The sequence below is a fragment of the Schistocerca piceifrons genome, chromosome 4, assembly GCF_021461385.2.
Source record: "Schistocerca piceifrons isolate TAMUIC-IGC-003096 chromosome 4, iqSchPice1.1, whole genome shotgun sequence".
NCBI lineage: Eukaryota > Metazoa > Arthropoda > Insecta > Orthoptera > Acrididae > Schistocerca > Schistocerca piceifrons.
Genome location: NC_060141.1, coordinates 376,161,065 through 376,178,139, shown reverse-complemented (window position 1 = coordinate 376,178,139; position 17,075 = coordinate 376,161,065). Strand labels below are relative to the sequence as shown.

At 42.0% G+C, this 17,075-nt stretch overlaps 1 protein-coding gene across 3 annotated transcripts in view; it reads left to right on the top strand.

Annotated features, from left to right (window-relative positions):
• The window catches only part of LOC124795369 (kinesin-like protein KIN-5B), a 143,300-nt gene that overhangs the window by 75,428 nt on the left and 50,797 nt on the right, over nt 1-17,075 (top strand). For all 3 annotated transcript variants that reach the window (XM_047259372.1, XM_047259374.1, XM_047259373.1), the window contains exon 8: nt 9,403-9,750. In XM_047259372.1, the coding sequence (XP_047115328.1) occupies nt 9,403-9,750 (348 nt within the window). The remainder of the gene's footprint in view (nt 1-9,402; nt 9,751-17,075) is intronic.

Sequence of the window (17,075 nt, the reverse complement as noted above, 5' to 3'; positions counted from 1 at the left end):
CTTAGGACTGGTTTTCGACGCTTGATTAACGTGGCTTCCTCATCTTTGTCACCTTAAGCAAAAGTACTGGCAGCACCTCAATGCCCTCCATTGCCTCAGCAACACCAATTTGGTTGCAGATTGCTCTACGCTGCTGCAGCTCTACAGAGCCCTTGTCCAATCCCAAATTGATTATGGGAGTGTGGTTTATGGTTCAGAAGTGCTCTCAGCATTACATTTACTTGACCCTGTGCACCACTGCGGTGTTCTACTAGCAACAGGAGCTTTTAGGACAAGCCCAGTGACCAACATAGTGGTGGGGGCTGGGGTCCTTCCATTGTAGACCAGGCATTCACTACTGCTTGCTGGTTACACTGCACACATTCGTAGTTCTCCTGATCATCCGAATTACCACCTCCTTTTCCCACCCACGGCGATCCATCTCCCGCATCAGCGGCTCAGGTCGGGACTAACTATTGCGGTTCACGTACTGTCCCTTCTCTCCGAACTGGAGTGCTCCCCTTTACCACCTCTACTTGCGGACTGTTCACATACACCACCAGGGTGGGCACTTATGACCTTAGATGTTTTGCACCCTAAAACCCCACAAAAAAAGCTTCCATGGTGTATGTGTCGGCCCCAGCTTCATCTGGATCTTTTCTATGGCCCTAAACACTCCGTTAACTTTGCTGATCTCCGCTGTCACTTGCTCTCGATTCTTGACGTGTTTCGGGGCTCTGACGCGGTTTACACCGACAGTTCGATGTGTGATGGTCACGTCGGCTTTGTGTATGTTCATGGAGAACATGTTGAACAGCACTCTTTGCCAGAAGGATGCAGTGTTTTCACTGCAGAGCTGGCTGCCATATCTTGTGCTCTTGAGCACATTTGCTCATGCCCTGGCCCGCATTTCTCCTGTGTACTGACTCATTGAACAGCCTACTAGCTATCGACCAGTGCTAGCCTCGTCATCCTCTGGTAGCGTCCATCCAGGAGTCCATTTATGCTCTGGAATGGTCCCGTCGTTCAGTGGTGTTTTTGTGGACCCCAAGACATGTCGGAATCCCAGGCAACGAACTTGTCGGCAGGGTGGCCAAACAGGTGACGCAGAAACCACTTCTGGAGATGGGCATCTCAGAAGCTGACCTGCGTTCTGTCTTATGCCACAGGATTTTCAGGCCTTGGGGGACGGAATGGCATAACCGTACCCACAACAAGCTGCGTGTCATTAATGAGTTGACGAATGTGTGGAAGTCTTCCATGCGGTCCACTTGCAGGAAATTAGTTGTTATCTGATGGCTTTGCATTGGCCACACATGGCTAACTCATGGTTACCTACTCTGTTGTGAGGACCCATCTCTGCGTCACTGTGGCTCCCAAATGACAGTCATCCACCTCTTGCTGGACTGCTCACTTTTAGCCGCTCTTCGGCGGACTTTTAACTTTCCCAGCTTCCTACCTTCAGTGTTGGGCAATGATGCCTTAGTGGCATATTTAGTTTTATGTTTTATCTGTGAGAGTGGGTTTTATACTTCAAAGTAGGTTTTAGGGCATGTCATTTGTCCCTCTGTATACTCCGTCCTAGTGCTTTTAGGGTAGAAGTTTTAATGTGTTGCAGAGTGGCTGGCTTTTCATTTTTATTCTCGTGGTCGGCCAGCCACTGTAACCTGCTTTCTTGTTTTACTCTCTTCTGTTTCTAGTGTGTTTCTGTTGTTTTCTTGTCCTCTTTTGTTCCTTTTAATGTTCATTGCTTTTCATTCTTGTGGTTTTTCCTTTCTGTCCATTTTGTTGTATGTCTCATCTGTTTTATTCTTACACTTGTGGCATTGTTTTATTAGGAACAAGGGACCGATGACCTCGTAGTTTGGTCCCTTCCCCCCTCTTTTAAACCAAGCAAAATATTCTGGAGGTATTATAGTCTCCCATTCGGATCTCCAGGTGGGCACTACTCAAGAGGACGTTGTCATAAGGGTAAACAAAGCTGGCATTGTACGGACCAGTGTGTGGAATGTTAGATACCTTAATTGGATAGGTAGGTTTGAAAATTTAAAAAGGGAAATGGATGGATGGAGGAGGGGGGGGGGGGCGACTTGTGGAGAAGGCAGTACATAATGTGGGTGGGGAGAGGAGTGGTGTGAACAGTGACAGAAGAGAGAGAGTGCAGTAAGGGTTGTGACAAACCTGTTAGTGGAGGTTTCAGGCTAGGTGGTTTGCAAAACTGCAGAATACGCTGGGGAGACAATGCCCACCTCTGTAGTTCAGAAAAACAAACTTCTGCTGGAAAGGAGTATCTAAATGGCACACATAGGGAAGCTGCTGAAGTTATTTTTGTTGTGGGGTGCAGTGTGCTCAGCAACTGAATGGTAGAGTTTGCAATTTGCCACAGTTTCGTGGTAGCCATTCATGTGAGTAGATAGTTGGTTACTTGGTATGGCCACAGAGAATGTTGTATAGTAATTGCAGTGAATCTCGTACGTAAGGAGCAGTCCAATGGAAACCAAATATCTGCCACAATGAGACCATCGAATGGTTCCATTCAAAAGAAAGCACATGTGTTAACATTTATCCTACTGAGAGACAGAATGATCCATTCCTGCCTTGTAGAACACGGTTGGCCTCTGATTGATCCACAACAGCACCAGCTCTTGCGCCTCCTTGTCTGACTGTAACAAACATCCGTGCATGTCTGTATTCAGGTCTCCAACATTATGAAAATTATGTGGTGAATGGTCATTGCTGTAAAGGGGATGTTGCAATGTTTCCCAACTGAAGCAAAGAAGCTTAGCAGTCATCCAGTTGGTAGTGTGGGGGAAGTTATCATGCAACAGGATGATTGTCATACGGCATTCCCAGGTATTTTGGCTTTATGGCATGTTACCCTCTCTGCAAAGTGTCTTCATAGTGCTGTGCATTGAGTGTTCTTCCACTTTCAAGGAACTTGACAAGCAGAGGGCCCCCTGCAGTCGAAGTTGCATGATAATGCCCACCCCCACACTGGAGATTGGACGAAGGCTACACGTTAGCGATTTGATTGGAAACACTGCAACATCCTCCGTACAGCTCAGATCGTTCACAAAGTGATTTTGGTTTGCAGACAAGGAACTGCAGTTTTGCAGTTTTGAATCATTCAGCGACCGACCATGTTCTCTGAAACGGGAGTTGATCGTCTAGTCTCCCAGTGGGAAAAATGTCTTTAATGATACAGGGTACTTTTCCAGCTCAATGTTATGTAAAAAGCAATACCTATATCTTTCAGGCACTGTTCATAAAGTATATGTTTTACAGATTTTTTTGTTGATTTTAGGTAATGCAGCACACTTTCTAAACTAATTAGAAGTATTTTGAATATTTTTGAACCTACTTAGGGTTATTAAAAAGATTACAATGAAATTGATGCAATTTTTTTGTCCAAAATGCTTCCTCAAATTTAGGTCCCATTTAATCTAATGTTCTACATTTGAAGGAGACCAAATTTTTGCCAGATATGCATGACATGATGGCTGAGGTACTGGACTCATTGAATTCCACCTATTACAGGGATAAAAAAATAACACATCTTACATTTTAATTTTTATAATTATTTTCCCAATAAAAATGTTATTTTTTCTATAATTTAGTTGATCCTGCAATAAAGCTTAGGCCTACTACATAAGTATGGACTATTGCAAGTTACAGAAAAAAAATTAGAGCAATGATTTATAAACTTTAGAAAATATTTGTACCTGAATTCTGAAAAAAACAACTTGCAGGAAATTGCAAATGAAGATATGAACCCAATTAAGCTGTGCCTCAGTATATACATGAAGCACAGTCTTCATCCTGCAGCATTTCATCATCTTCAAGCTTCCTCTCTGTATTCCTTTTAGCACTCCTTGCTCCTTTGGTAACTTGAAGAGTGAATATTTCAGCTTCATGCACACATTGCCTGTCATACGCAAGCAATTGATCTTCCATATTAGAGCCACATTTTATCCCTCCAGCATTGATACATATCACTACATCTAGTACACCAACTTTTTAATGTATTCAATTGTACAGAAATATTCTTGGGTAATCTTTCCCACATGCAGTGGTTGAAACTTTCATTTGTATTCTGAGTGTCCCCATGAAGACATTTACTTAGCAAAACAGGGTCACTCAGGTCTCTAAAAATTGGTTTTATTTCATTCATAACAGGCTCAGAAAGAGAATGCTTATGATGGTATATTTGACCACTTTCTTTTGCTTTTTGGTAACCACACCAAGAATCTGCTCCTTTAGGGCAAAGTCCATGAACACGGAGGTCATCTGTGGACAACTTAAGAAAGTAGGTGGCCCATACAGTTTTTCTCATTGCTGTAACGTCATTCAGAGGTGCAGTTCGTCTAATGGCCAGTCCATAATAACTCTGAAGGTGGTCTCTTTGTTTTTGTCAACCTGCCTCGGCAAGACAGAGATTTTCTATCATATGGCAACTTTCCTTTCATTTATCTTCGTGGCTTCCTCAATCTAACATCCATCCTCTTTTGCACATGTCGAGAACACTCCCGTTTTGTTACCAAGCTATCACCATAAACATTGAGCTCATTAATTTTATTGAAAGCTTTAGAGTTCCCATCACCTAGGTACTTCATATATCTGATGCTATAAACAGGCACCGACCTCTAAAAATTTTTTAGAGCTCCATCACACTCCATACATCCAGTGTAACCATCATAATTCTTAGAACACTGATGTTCAATATGTCCTTCAGTGTTACCATGGCAGTTGTGGCAGTACTTAGATAAGCACTCAACATCAACAACTTTTCCGTTCTCCAGAGAAGTAGCACTTACATCACCATTCAAGGAACGATGTCCTAGACATTGCCATGTCCCATCAGGTGCAACAGCAATGTCCCTGGTTCCATTAATATTTACAGTTTCTTCTACTGCATGTCTAATAGATGCTTTAGACACAACCGACCAGGCACTTAAAAGTATTTTTATGTACTTGCTGAACATACTGGAAGGAGAAGGAAGGTCCTTCAAGCCACATAATGTTTGAGCAGCCTTTGTTCATTTTCCTATTGCACGCACTGCATACGCTAACATCAAATTAACATCATATGAATTATGCACAATGTTCGAAGTCAGTTTTGAGGTAGATTTATTGCAGGATCTACTCAGAACAACTAATTTTGACGCTAAACCCTCCCTACTACTTTGTTGTTCATTTATTTCCAGTCAGCCTACACCATCACATTATTTACATTTCGCCACTTCCTTTATCAAAGAAGATAAGATGCCCACATCAACAAGAAAAAATCCACTACAAACAGTGTCATTGTGAACACAAAAATTTGAATCACAAGGAGGTGTGCCATGTGGGAGTTTCTTCCCTGAAGAACTGATACATAGGTTACTTTCAACAGTGTGGCTTGCTTTGTTTGTGAACCGGTTACCATGGAATTTCCTTTTATTGAATTTCTTGATGTGTGGCATAGTTTGTATTTATTGCACACTGAAGGATATGTACTTCCACAAATATATGTAGCACTTGGGCAACAAACATTCAGTAACACATGAACAAACTGCTTCAGCGAAACAAAAGTAAATACTAACACAGATAATCATTTACAGACACTAGAAACCTGCACTGTTACCAACATATACAATGTACCATACGCATAATCACTGGAAACAGAAAGTTCAGTTCTTTTTGAAATAAAACTGCTTTCTGTAACAGAAATAAAGGGGGCATGGTGCCATACATGACCGTAACTTTAAAATTTGGAATATATAGGTCATTTTTAATTTGAAACCCTATAATGTATATATCAATGTAATCAGGAAATAATAAAGTCATAAAAAAAAACTTCGATTTTTCCACCTTTTATAAGTACCCTGAATCTGTAAGATGTGTGGTGATTACTTTTGAATGGACCTATTCCACGGTCCCTTTGTGATGGGTGTTTGGTTTTCATTTGATTGCTCCTCGTATAACAAGGCTGCTTTCACATGTGGCCTTGTCTTTTGTAGCATAAGAAATGTCTGTGAGTGGATGATGCTAGGTGGTGATGAGTGTGTGTGTGTGTGTGTGTGTGTGTGTGTGTGTGTGTGTGTGTGTGTGTGTGTGGGACAAGTCTTGCATCTATGTTGACCATGAGGGGATGTGATCCATGGAGTGCAGGATTGGAATGAGGATAGACAAGGATATTGGGTGCTTTGTGGAACACTTATTTTGGTGAGGTGAATAGGATATCCCACATATCAGGGCATGAAGAGAAGTACTCAGTTGAAGGATGTGATCGAGCTTTTCAAGACTGGCTGGTTGGTTGATCATTAACAAATTTACTGTTGTCAGGTGAGGGGATGACATGGGAAACTTGTTTATGGGTGACCTGGATTGGTTATTGTTCATCAGTAAAGGTTCCAGTAAGGTTATCAGTATATTTTAACAGCTAGTCACTGGAGATGCAGTGTCCTGACAAAGCTGTAAGGAACACTCTTTTTGACATGGAATGGGTGACAGCTGTCATAGTGGAGATACTGTTTGTAGGTGCACTTGATATGAACAGATGTCCTTATGTGGCCATCTTAGAGGTAGAGGGGGACATCTGGGAATGTGGTTCATTGAGTTGAGAAGTAACAGATGAAGTGGATTTGGAAGTAGATGTAAAGGTTGTTGAGTAAAAAGCAGAGGTTGTGCTTGCTATGAGTCTGGATTATGAAAATGTTGTCAATGAATTTGAAGCAGATGAGAGGCTTTAAGTGTTAACTGGATGATTCCTCCACATGGCCCATAAGGATGTTGTTGGAGGGTGATGCCATACAAGTGCCCACGGCAGTACCACAGAATTGTTTATAGATTCGGCCTTCAAAAGTGAAATAATTGAAGGTTAGGTTGTGGTTGACCAAAAGGATTAAGAAAGAGATGGTGGGTTTGGTATCAGGACATTGTTGGGAAAGATTGTGTTCCATGGTCACAAGGCTGTGGGCATGGGGGACGTTGGGGCATAGTATGTTGCATCCACAGTGACTTATAAGGACTCTATTGGTAACATGGCAGGAACTCTTGAAAGCCAGTGTCTTAAATGTAGGATGGGAGGTTATGGACAATAGTACGGAGGTGTTGGTCAACAAAGGCTGAGGTTTGTTCTGAGAGTGCCTTGTTCCTAGCCTCAGTGAGATGACCAGTAGGAAACATGTGAGGTGGGCCCCTCTGTATATTTATCATGTGATTACTAACAGCTTCTTTTCAATGTTGGCAGCTATGTGGTTTTTGTGTTCTTTGGGAATGATGTTGGACTCACTGGGGAGGGATTTAGGTAAGGAAGATGGTGCCAGGTTAGAAACAAGGAATTCCTGAAAATTTACCAGGGGATAACTGGATGGAAAGGGAGGAGGATCGTGGTTGGAAGGCGATTGGAACTGTTTGAAACAAGGTTCTGCATGAGGTTTTGGTTGGCTTTTGTCAGTGGAGTGCGTGGCAAAAAACATTTCCATTGGAGAGACCAAGCGAAGGGGAGAAATTCCTTTATAAGTCCAGCATGGTTGAAGTCTCTTCCATTTCTTACCCATTTTCCTTTGCTATCGTCTTCCTGTAGTTATTTAAAACTCGTGTGTCTTTTCTTTATTACTTCATATGTCTATATTTTCTTCTCCACTTCATTACCTGCTTCCAAATCGCACACCAGCCACCCTCTGTTGTACAGTTTGAACATCTGCTGTTTTGACAAAGCTAATAAGTGCTGTAGTAAAACTCTCTGCAGTTTGATTCTTTTTTAAAATGGCATGTACGTTATAGAGAAATAGTTCTTATCATCAATTCAGTTGATATGAGCTGTAGAGTGTCGAGGTGATTTTGATGGGAAATTTGAAAATGTCTCGTATTATTTTCCTGTGTGTGTGCATTTCGCACTGCTTTATAAAGCTAGCTAGCTAGTTAGTTACTTTCATATTCCATTGATCATTTTGTACGATAAATCATAATGATGTGGAAAGAGTAATTTCACATAAATATTGCAAATTAATTTGTACGCCTATTTGTACTCTAAACATCACCATATAATTACCCCCCCCCCCCCCCCCCCCCCCACACACACACACACACACACACACACACACACACACACACACACACACACACACACACACACACCTCACCCCCCTCCAACATGAAAACAAGATACACAGATTGAGTTAACAATTCCTATTCACCAACTTTTTACACATTACAAATGTAGAAATTCTTCAACGGTCTAACAGACGTATGAAACCAATGGGTAAAAGGTCAAAAATTTTTGATGCACCGTTGTGCCTCTAATGTTGAGTAATGAATGTCATTTTTTCTTCTAGTATTGTAATTATGTACTTCATTGTTCCTTTTGAACTTTAGTGGATTTTTTTCAACAATCTTCATGAGGAAATAAATGTGCTGTGAAGCATTAGTCAGAATACCAAACTCCTTAAACAGATGTTTACAAAATGATCATGGGTGAGCACGACATATTATTCTTGCAGGACGTTTTTGGGCAATGAAGACCTTCTCTCTTACAGATGAGTTACCCCCGAACATTATTCCACACGACATTACTGAATGAAAACAAGCAGAATATGTCAACTTACTGATTTCTCTCTCCACAAAATTTTCTATGATTCTAACTGCAAATGTGACCGAACTAAGTTGTTTTAGGAGTTCCAAAATGTGTTTTTTTTCCAATTTAAATTCTCATCAAAATGGACACCTAAGAATTTTTTGAAGTTTCCCCCTTACGTATTATTTCATCACCATGTGTTACACTTATCAGTGGTCCCAGCGGTGTCAGGGATTTTCATCTGCCTCCAGATGACTGGGTGTTTGTGTTGTCCTCCTCATTTCATCATCATTCATGAAAGTGGGGAGATTGGACTGAGCAAAGGTTGGACATTTGTATGGTCGCTGATGACCGTGCAGTTGAGCGCCCCACAAACCATACATCATCATCACCACCACCACTTACCAATGGTGCAATACTCCTAGAGATGCAGAACTGAATATGATGTGTCTTTGTGAAATTCAGGGTGGGACCATTCACAGAAAACCAGTCAATGATACTTTTGAGAACTTTGTTCACCATTTCTGTATGTATATTGGGAGTAATTAAAATACTGATGTCATCTGCAAAAAGAACTAATTCTGCTTGTTCTACATTAGACAGTATATCATTTACATATTTGAGAAACAGTAACGGACCTGAGATTGAGCTTTGGGAACCCCATACATGATTTCCTTCCTGTCACACTTACGTCCCTGGATTTTATTGGCTGAATATTTATGGTTTATTTAAATGTAAATTGAGTAATGTCGGTATCCTAACATTGCTGTAGTTTGCTAAATTTACTCTAATGGTTATGTGCAGGAAATTTATGTATCTGAAAATAAGATATCAGAATTAAATTAAAAATATTGTTTTGGTTTCAGGTAAAAAGCAATATTGTTAACTGTGAAATGCATGTGTCACAGTATGCAAAGCTTGTGGAAGAGTTAAACCGCAAAGTAGCTGCACAGAACGACGAAATTAGTAAACTAAAAGAACAATTGAAATCAAATGTAGTAAATGAAAGAAGTTCTACAGAGAAAACAGAGAGTGATGAGATACATCACTGGAGGAAAAAATTAAGAGAAATGTATAAAATTAAAAAGAAGCTCAATAGTGAAATCCTCTTAGCAGAAATGAAGAGAAAAATACTTAAATGGAGAGCATACATTAAAGAACAAGCTGCTGCTCGTGTCGAAGTTCTTTGTTATGACAGTGAACAGCTTAAACAGGTGAGTTATCATAAGCTAGTATTTATTTGAGACATTTTATTATGAATATTTTCTCAGTAGATTTCTCCTGGGTTACATTTTTATACATACTTATAAGATTTGACTTTTGTGCTTTTTGCTGTTTGTATTAGAAATAACTGATGCAGATTTGTTGAACTGGAAACTAGACATTCATTTTTGTATTATAAATGTAAATATCTTCAATTTGTAATTAGAAAAAAATGGAATTAGAGTGTATTGATTTGTAATCTCCACAAAGGTAATCTGAGAAGATTTCAGTGTTTAAAACTGACTCTGCAGCCTTAGTCTACAGTCAGTAATTTCTTGGGAAATAACCATCTGTCTTGTTAGTACTACAGAACTCAGTGCGACTCTGTAAATATTGGCTGCCACGAGTGTACATCATTTGTGGGACAATGTAAACTGTCACATCCTCACTACAAGTAGTCAGCATTATAAAAATTACTATTTCAAAGTTTATTAATTTATGAATAAAGAGGATCTGTTTCTGTAGCATTCCTAGTCTTCATTACAATATAGTATCATAATTGCAAAATTGTCGTCCTAGATACTAAACTGTGATTTTACATACTTCAGAATTTTATCATCATGAAGTTGCAGTTTAATATTATTTTCTGTGTGGTGTATATTTTTGCTTCTGCTCATATATGATGTTTAAAAATGCACTGATAGGATTTGTTGACTATAGGGCTGTGGAAATACATTGCCATGCTCTGCTCTGCAGATTTGTTCACTATAAGGCTGTGAAAATATGTTGCTGCACTCTTCTCTGCATCATATTTTGCTAAGTTTGCTGCACAAGTACTGTTGTGGAAAAGTTGAAAACAATGAAAAGTGGACAAATGATTTGTTTTGCTTGTTATTTACTGTCTGCAAATTTTCTGACATTCTTTTCTGTGGGAAACAAGCTTCAGGTCATTACTGTTAGCTCTGAAGCCAGATGGTGTGTTTAGCTTAATGCACAAGTATGCTAGTGTCAAAAAACCATTGCAAGATGTTGAGTCGCAGTGGATGAGGGTAAGGCGGAGGCTGGAGTGGGGAGGGGGTTGGATAGTAGGGTAGAGGTGGGGACAGTAAATTGCATGCTGGGAGCAGTCAGGAGGTTAGAGGGATGGTGGGGGAGATGGGAGGGGGGTTGGTGGAAAAGGAGAGAAGTAAAAAGATTGGGTGCATTGGTGCAATATAGAACTGTGTACTGCTGGGATGAGGACATGGATGGTCTAGGTGGGTGAGGACAATAACTAGCAAATGTTCAGGCCAGGAGGGTTACAGGAATGTAGGTTATATTGCAGGGAGAGTTCCCTTGTGTGCATTTCAGAAAAGCTGGTGTTGGTGGGAAGAACCAGATGGCACAGCCTGTGAAGCAGTCATTGAAACGAAGGACATAGTGTTGGGTGGCATGCTCCACAACAGGGTGATCCAGTTGTTTCTTGGCCACAGTTTGTCAGTGGCCATTCATGCGGACAGACTGTAACCTCCCCCTCACTTACCGACCTTAATGACAGTGAAAAATGAAACCGCGTGTACCTAATGGGAGTTTTGGAAAAGCAATCGTCACCGAAGTTAACCTGTCGGTAAAGAGGGAGGAAAGGGTTACATCTAAATGAAAGGAAATGTGCTAATGAAACTGGTGGAAATTAATTTTGAAAAGGGGTAAAGTTAATAAAGAAGGTAAATGTGCAGCCGTTACGTTAACAATTAAGTAGCGGTAATTAGGTATTTGAGATTTGAGGGAAATCACGGTCGCCAGTCCTAAGGACAATTACTATAGTAACTGAAAAAGAAAGGTTATTACACATATAATTAGCACTAGAAGTGTGGCAACTGAAGGTTGACACGTGTAGTGTGAAAACTGAAAGTTTGTCAGAAGTAATAAATTTCGCTACACCCTGACTTAATTTAGCAAAAGAATTAATAACCGGAAAATCGAAAGTTAATTTAGTGACTGAAGTTAATAGTGAGCTTTCTTTCTGAAGCACATCGAAATTCAGTAAAATACGGTTAGTCTTGGACTACCTCAACAATCATTTCAAAAACTACTTGAATCTACGCAATTTAGAAATAAGAGATTTAACTTTGAACTTGAATTAAATGATTCTGAACAATTAACAATAGTAAAATTTAGTACGTACCAAGCTGAGCTGCAGTCACAGGTAAGCTAAAATACGGTAACAAAGCTCGCACTCTTAATTCGTGCTTGTGTAATCTGAATATTGTAGCCAGCTATTAATGCCATAATTGAACTTTGAAATTAAAGCAGTGAAAACGAGTTAGCTATATTACTTTAATGCTGGCGTTTGAATTTCAACGACACTCGGGTTCATTTCGGAAAAGGAAGGGACCCTGCTTGGTAATGCAATTGGGACAATGAGCAACAAAGGTTGATGCTAAGTTGCTGTAATTTTGCGAGGCAAATGGAACAAGATTAAAAGCTGAGGTCTGCCATACAGTTCTAAAACTTTACGTGCGTCCAGTCTTCCTTGTCGGTTGATTGAAGGTTTGAAGCCGTCGGTCGAGGAGGTGGCGACAGTCACTCATTGTCGGCCGTCGCTGTTGCAGAAGCTGGATGTTGGTGCGCCTTCTTCTCGACACGGTCACCAGACGAAACGGGCTCTTGATGTGCGCTAGTTAATGTTTCCCGTCCGCGACACCATGTCAGAAACTATCATCGCAAGTCGAGCGCAATTACATGCTGCCAAACCCCGAAAGCGCGGCAACTCGCGGGAGCGTCACACAACACACCTGCTCCACTCGCTACTCCCGCCACACTCCGACTGCTCTGCCCGCGCTCCACGCGGCAGAGTTAACACTACCAAAGATCCTACACACTTTGAGTCTTCACACGACCTATCGATGTAATCGTTCGATAGCAGTTTTCCCTAGGCAAGACCCAGCGTAAAAATACAAATACTATTTACGAAACAAACCAATTATACATCGACATAAGTGCATAAATATATATATATCCAAACAGTAAAGCAATTACAATATATAAATAGACAGAAATGTCATATCTTGAGGTAACAAAACAAGGGAAAAAATAATAGTACAATAGATGGAAATAGGAGGATATGCATTTCCGGCGTTACAAGACATCTTGTTGGTTGTCATGTCCACATAGAATGCAGCACAGTAGTTGCAGCTTAGCCTGTAGACCACAGGACTGATTTCACATGTGTCCTGCCTTCGATGGCATAGGTGATGGTTGTGACTGGGCTGGAGTAGGTGGTGATGGGAGGATATGTGGGACAGGTCTTGCATCTAGGTCCTACCCACTATACTTCCCGCTCTTCCCACAGTGGTATTCTGCCGCCTGCCGAACCTACACAATACCCTTTTCCATCCCTACACCCCAGGGAATGAACTGGCTGACTGTTTAGCTAGAGAAGCAGATACTTATCCCCATTTTCTTTCCTGATTCCAGCTGTAGATGTGTGTCAAATCTCTCTTTGCCCAAATGTGGAATGCCATCTGGAGCACTACTGCTCATAGTAGTAAACTCTGCACAATCAAGGATTCTACTGCAGTTTGGTGCTTTTCCTTCCATTCCCCTCGGAAGGAGTCAACTGTTTTATGCCGTTTACATATTAGTCATACCTGGCTCACCCATTGTTTCCTCGTACATAACGTCCCACCTCCAAATGTGGTTGGGGAACCAGACTGACGATATCTCACATTGGTGGAATGTCCCCTTCTTTTGGTCCTTTGTGTTGAGCATAATCTTCCTGATTCCTTAAATTTGGTATTAGCAGACGATCCACAGATGGTTGAACTGGCCCTCGGTTTCCTCTGTGAAAGTGGTTTTCATTTCCATATACAAGGTTCTGCTTTAGTCTTGGAGCAGGGGCAGGTTGGTTGTGGTTTGGACTTTTTACAGTCTTCTCGGTCTGTGACACCATGACACCCTTCCCCCCCCCCCCCCCCCCCCCCTTCTCCATTTTCTAGATTTGGTTTCACCTTTTATGCCTTTATGGTGTGTGTTTAATGATCATTATTTTATAATTTGACTCCCTTGCCTGGATCCATCCACTTTTAGCAGACCCTCTTTCTTCTGTGACTCAATTTGGAATTGCAGGACTGACGACATTGCCGTTTGGTCCCATAACCCATCTCAATTAATCAGTCAATCAATCATCCCTACACAACCCATTCTCCCAACCCCCTTGCATCATGGCTCATATCCCTGTAATAGACTTGCATGCGAGATCTGTTGCACCTCCACCATCACCTATACCAGTCCATTCACAAACATCACCCATGGAGACGATCGTAGAGATGCTGGATGTAGTCCTGTGGAACGGCTTGCCATGCCATTTCCACCTGGCGCCTCAGTTGGACCAGCGTTCGTGCTGGACGTGCAGACCGCGTGAGACGACGCTTCATCCAGTCCCAAACATGCTCAATGGGGGACAGATCCGGAGATCTTGCTGGCCAGGGTAGTTGACTTACACCTTCTAGAGCACGTTGGGTGGCACGGGATACATGCGGACGTGCATTGTCCTGTTGGAACAGCAAGTTCCCTTGCTGTCTAGGAATGGTAGAACGATGGGTTCGATGACGGTTTGGATGTACCGTGCACTATTCAGTGTCCCCTCGACGATCACCCGTGGTGTACGGCCAGTGTAGGAGATCGCTCCCCACACCATGATTCCGGTGTTGGCCCTGTGTGCCTCGGTCGTATGCAGTCCTGATTGAGGCGCTCACCTGCACGGCGCCAAACACGCGTACGACCATCATTGGCACCAAGGCAGAAGCGACTCTCATCACTGAAGACGACACGTCTCCATTCGTCCCTCCATTCACGCCTGTCGCGACACCACTGGAGGCGGGCTGCACGATGTTGGGGCGTGAGCGGAAGACGGCCTAACGGTGTGCGGGACCGTAGCCCAGCTTCATGGAGACGGTTGCGAATGGTCCTCGCCTATACCCCAGGAGCAACAGCGTCCCTAATTTGCTGGGAAGTGGCGGTGCGGTCCCCTACGGCACTGCGTAGGATCCTACGGTCTTGGCGTGCATCCGTGCGTCGCTGCGGTCCGGTCCCTGGTCGACGGGCACGTGCACGTTCCGCCGACCACTGGCGACAACATCGATGTACTGTGGACACCTCACGCCCCACGTGTTGAGCAATTCGGTGGTACGTCCACCCGGCCTCCTGCATGCCCACTATACGCCCTCGCTCAAAGTCCGTCAACTGCACATACGGTTCACGTCCACGCTGTCGCGGCATGCTACCAGTGTTAAAGACTGCGATGGAGCTCCGTATGCCACGGCAAACTGGCTGACACTGACGGCGGCGGTGCACAAATGCTGCGCAGCTAGTGCCATTCGACGGCCAACACCGCGGTTCCTGGTGTGTCCGCTGTGCCGTGCGTGTGATCATTGCTTGTACAGCCCTCTCGCAGTGTCCGGAGCAAGTATGGTGGGTCTGACACACCGGTGTCAATGTGTTCTTTTTTCCATTTCCAGGAGTGTATGCGGTCTTCTTTACAGGGGAGCTATGCTTTCGTATAATACTCTGGAAAAATCAAAGTTGGCCTTTTTCTTTCCCTCCTTCCAGATTATCTTCTGAAACATGCAGCAGTTTTCCCCTGATCTCCATCGGAAGCTGAGCTCTGATGATTGTCACAATGTGATCTATTGGTTAATACCAGTATCTTGCTTTATTCAAATATTTTTCGAATTATCTTCTTAAGTGTCCTTTTTGGTTAGAGATGGTTCTGGGTTATGTACTTCTTTCTTCAATCTCTCCTGAATGCCTGTTGACCAATATCTATTGAGGAATGCCTTCTCAAATTCTTTGTAGGTGTGACACTTGTCTATTACATCACTCACCACAGGCTACCATCGCCTGGGATGTAACCTGATAAATATTCGATTTTCTGTCGATCAGACCGAGCTTGTGGTAACACTCCTCTGAATCGTTTGATAAATATGATGGGATTTAATGTCTTCTTTTCCGGAAAAAATATTTGGGATTGCCTATGCTTTAACATTTTCTCTTCCGTGATAGATTTGGTATAATCACTAGAGGGTGACATACTTCCATACATCTGTTCTTTTGGGCTTGTACCTGGGTACTGCTCATCAACCTTATAATTATACATTGAGCCCTGATTTCTACCTCTAGATCTCCACTCTAGGCTGGCTTCCTTTCTTCTGTAGCCACCGCCCGCAGTTCTTCTATCCTTTGACTGCACGTTTAAAAATTCTGTGTAACTTCTCCGTTCCATCTTTGGAACTCGGTTCCTATGTGCTTGTGAACTTCCTTTAACTTTTGATCTGTTTGGCGAGGTAAAGGTAGGCCTTCACTCACTATATTCTCTACCGCCTCCTTGATACCTTTCTTAACAGACAATATCACTTGCTGTTCCTTATCCACCACACAGTAGTCTAATCATTGATTAAACTGCTGGGTTTATCTTGGAACTTTTGTTCCATTCACACTTCACATCCAGATGCTTTTCTTCACTCTTAAAGGCCAGGTTTTGTACCTCTACTCCTACAGTTTGTTCTCTCCCCTGCATGGTTTCAATTTCACTTGTTTATTTTGATGAGAAATTGTTTGTGAGTTTGCTTCATGTTGTTTATTTTTTTCCTGATTTCTGTCTCTTCATTTGTCAAAGCACTCACGTCAGCTAATACTTTTAACAGAATCTTCCCTTATGGGCAGTTCGTTCACTTTATTGGTTATACCTTTTACTTTCTCAGTTAACTCTGCCTATTCTGTATCTAAATTGCTCAATGCTGGTCAGATTTATTACTTTAGCCACTATATTTGCCTGTTCTGTAGCTATGGCTATTGTATTTGCAGAAGTACCCACCTGCTCAGCTGATATATTCACTTGAGCAGCAGACATATTCGCTTGCTCAGCTAACAGTTTCTTCTGAGTTGCAGACATATTGGACTGTTCCAAAGCTAAATTCTCATCTGTTGAAATATTCACTTGCATAGCAGTCATTTGAATAGCTGACATGTGAGACTGTTCTGAAGCTGAACTAGCTACAGTATTCATCAAAAGTTTAATTTGATTTAAGAGCTCTAGGTTTTGTTAATCACCGCTGGGCTGCACATTCGCTTCCTGTTCCCTCTGCATTTTAAATTGTGATCTGGTTTTAATCATAAGAATTCAGTTACTCAATATTCTTTTAATTACTTTACTCTGGACACAATTCAGTTTTACAAATCAACAAAACAACACAAATCACTCTGCATATACTAAAACGTATAATAACTAAATCTACAAATATTCCTAACCCAGTCGTTATCAACAAAGACTCGATTAATGTGCGCAATGAGTTAGCAT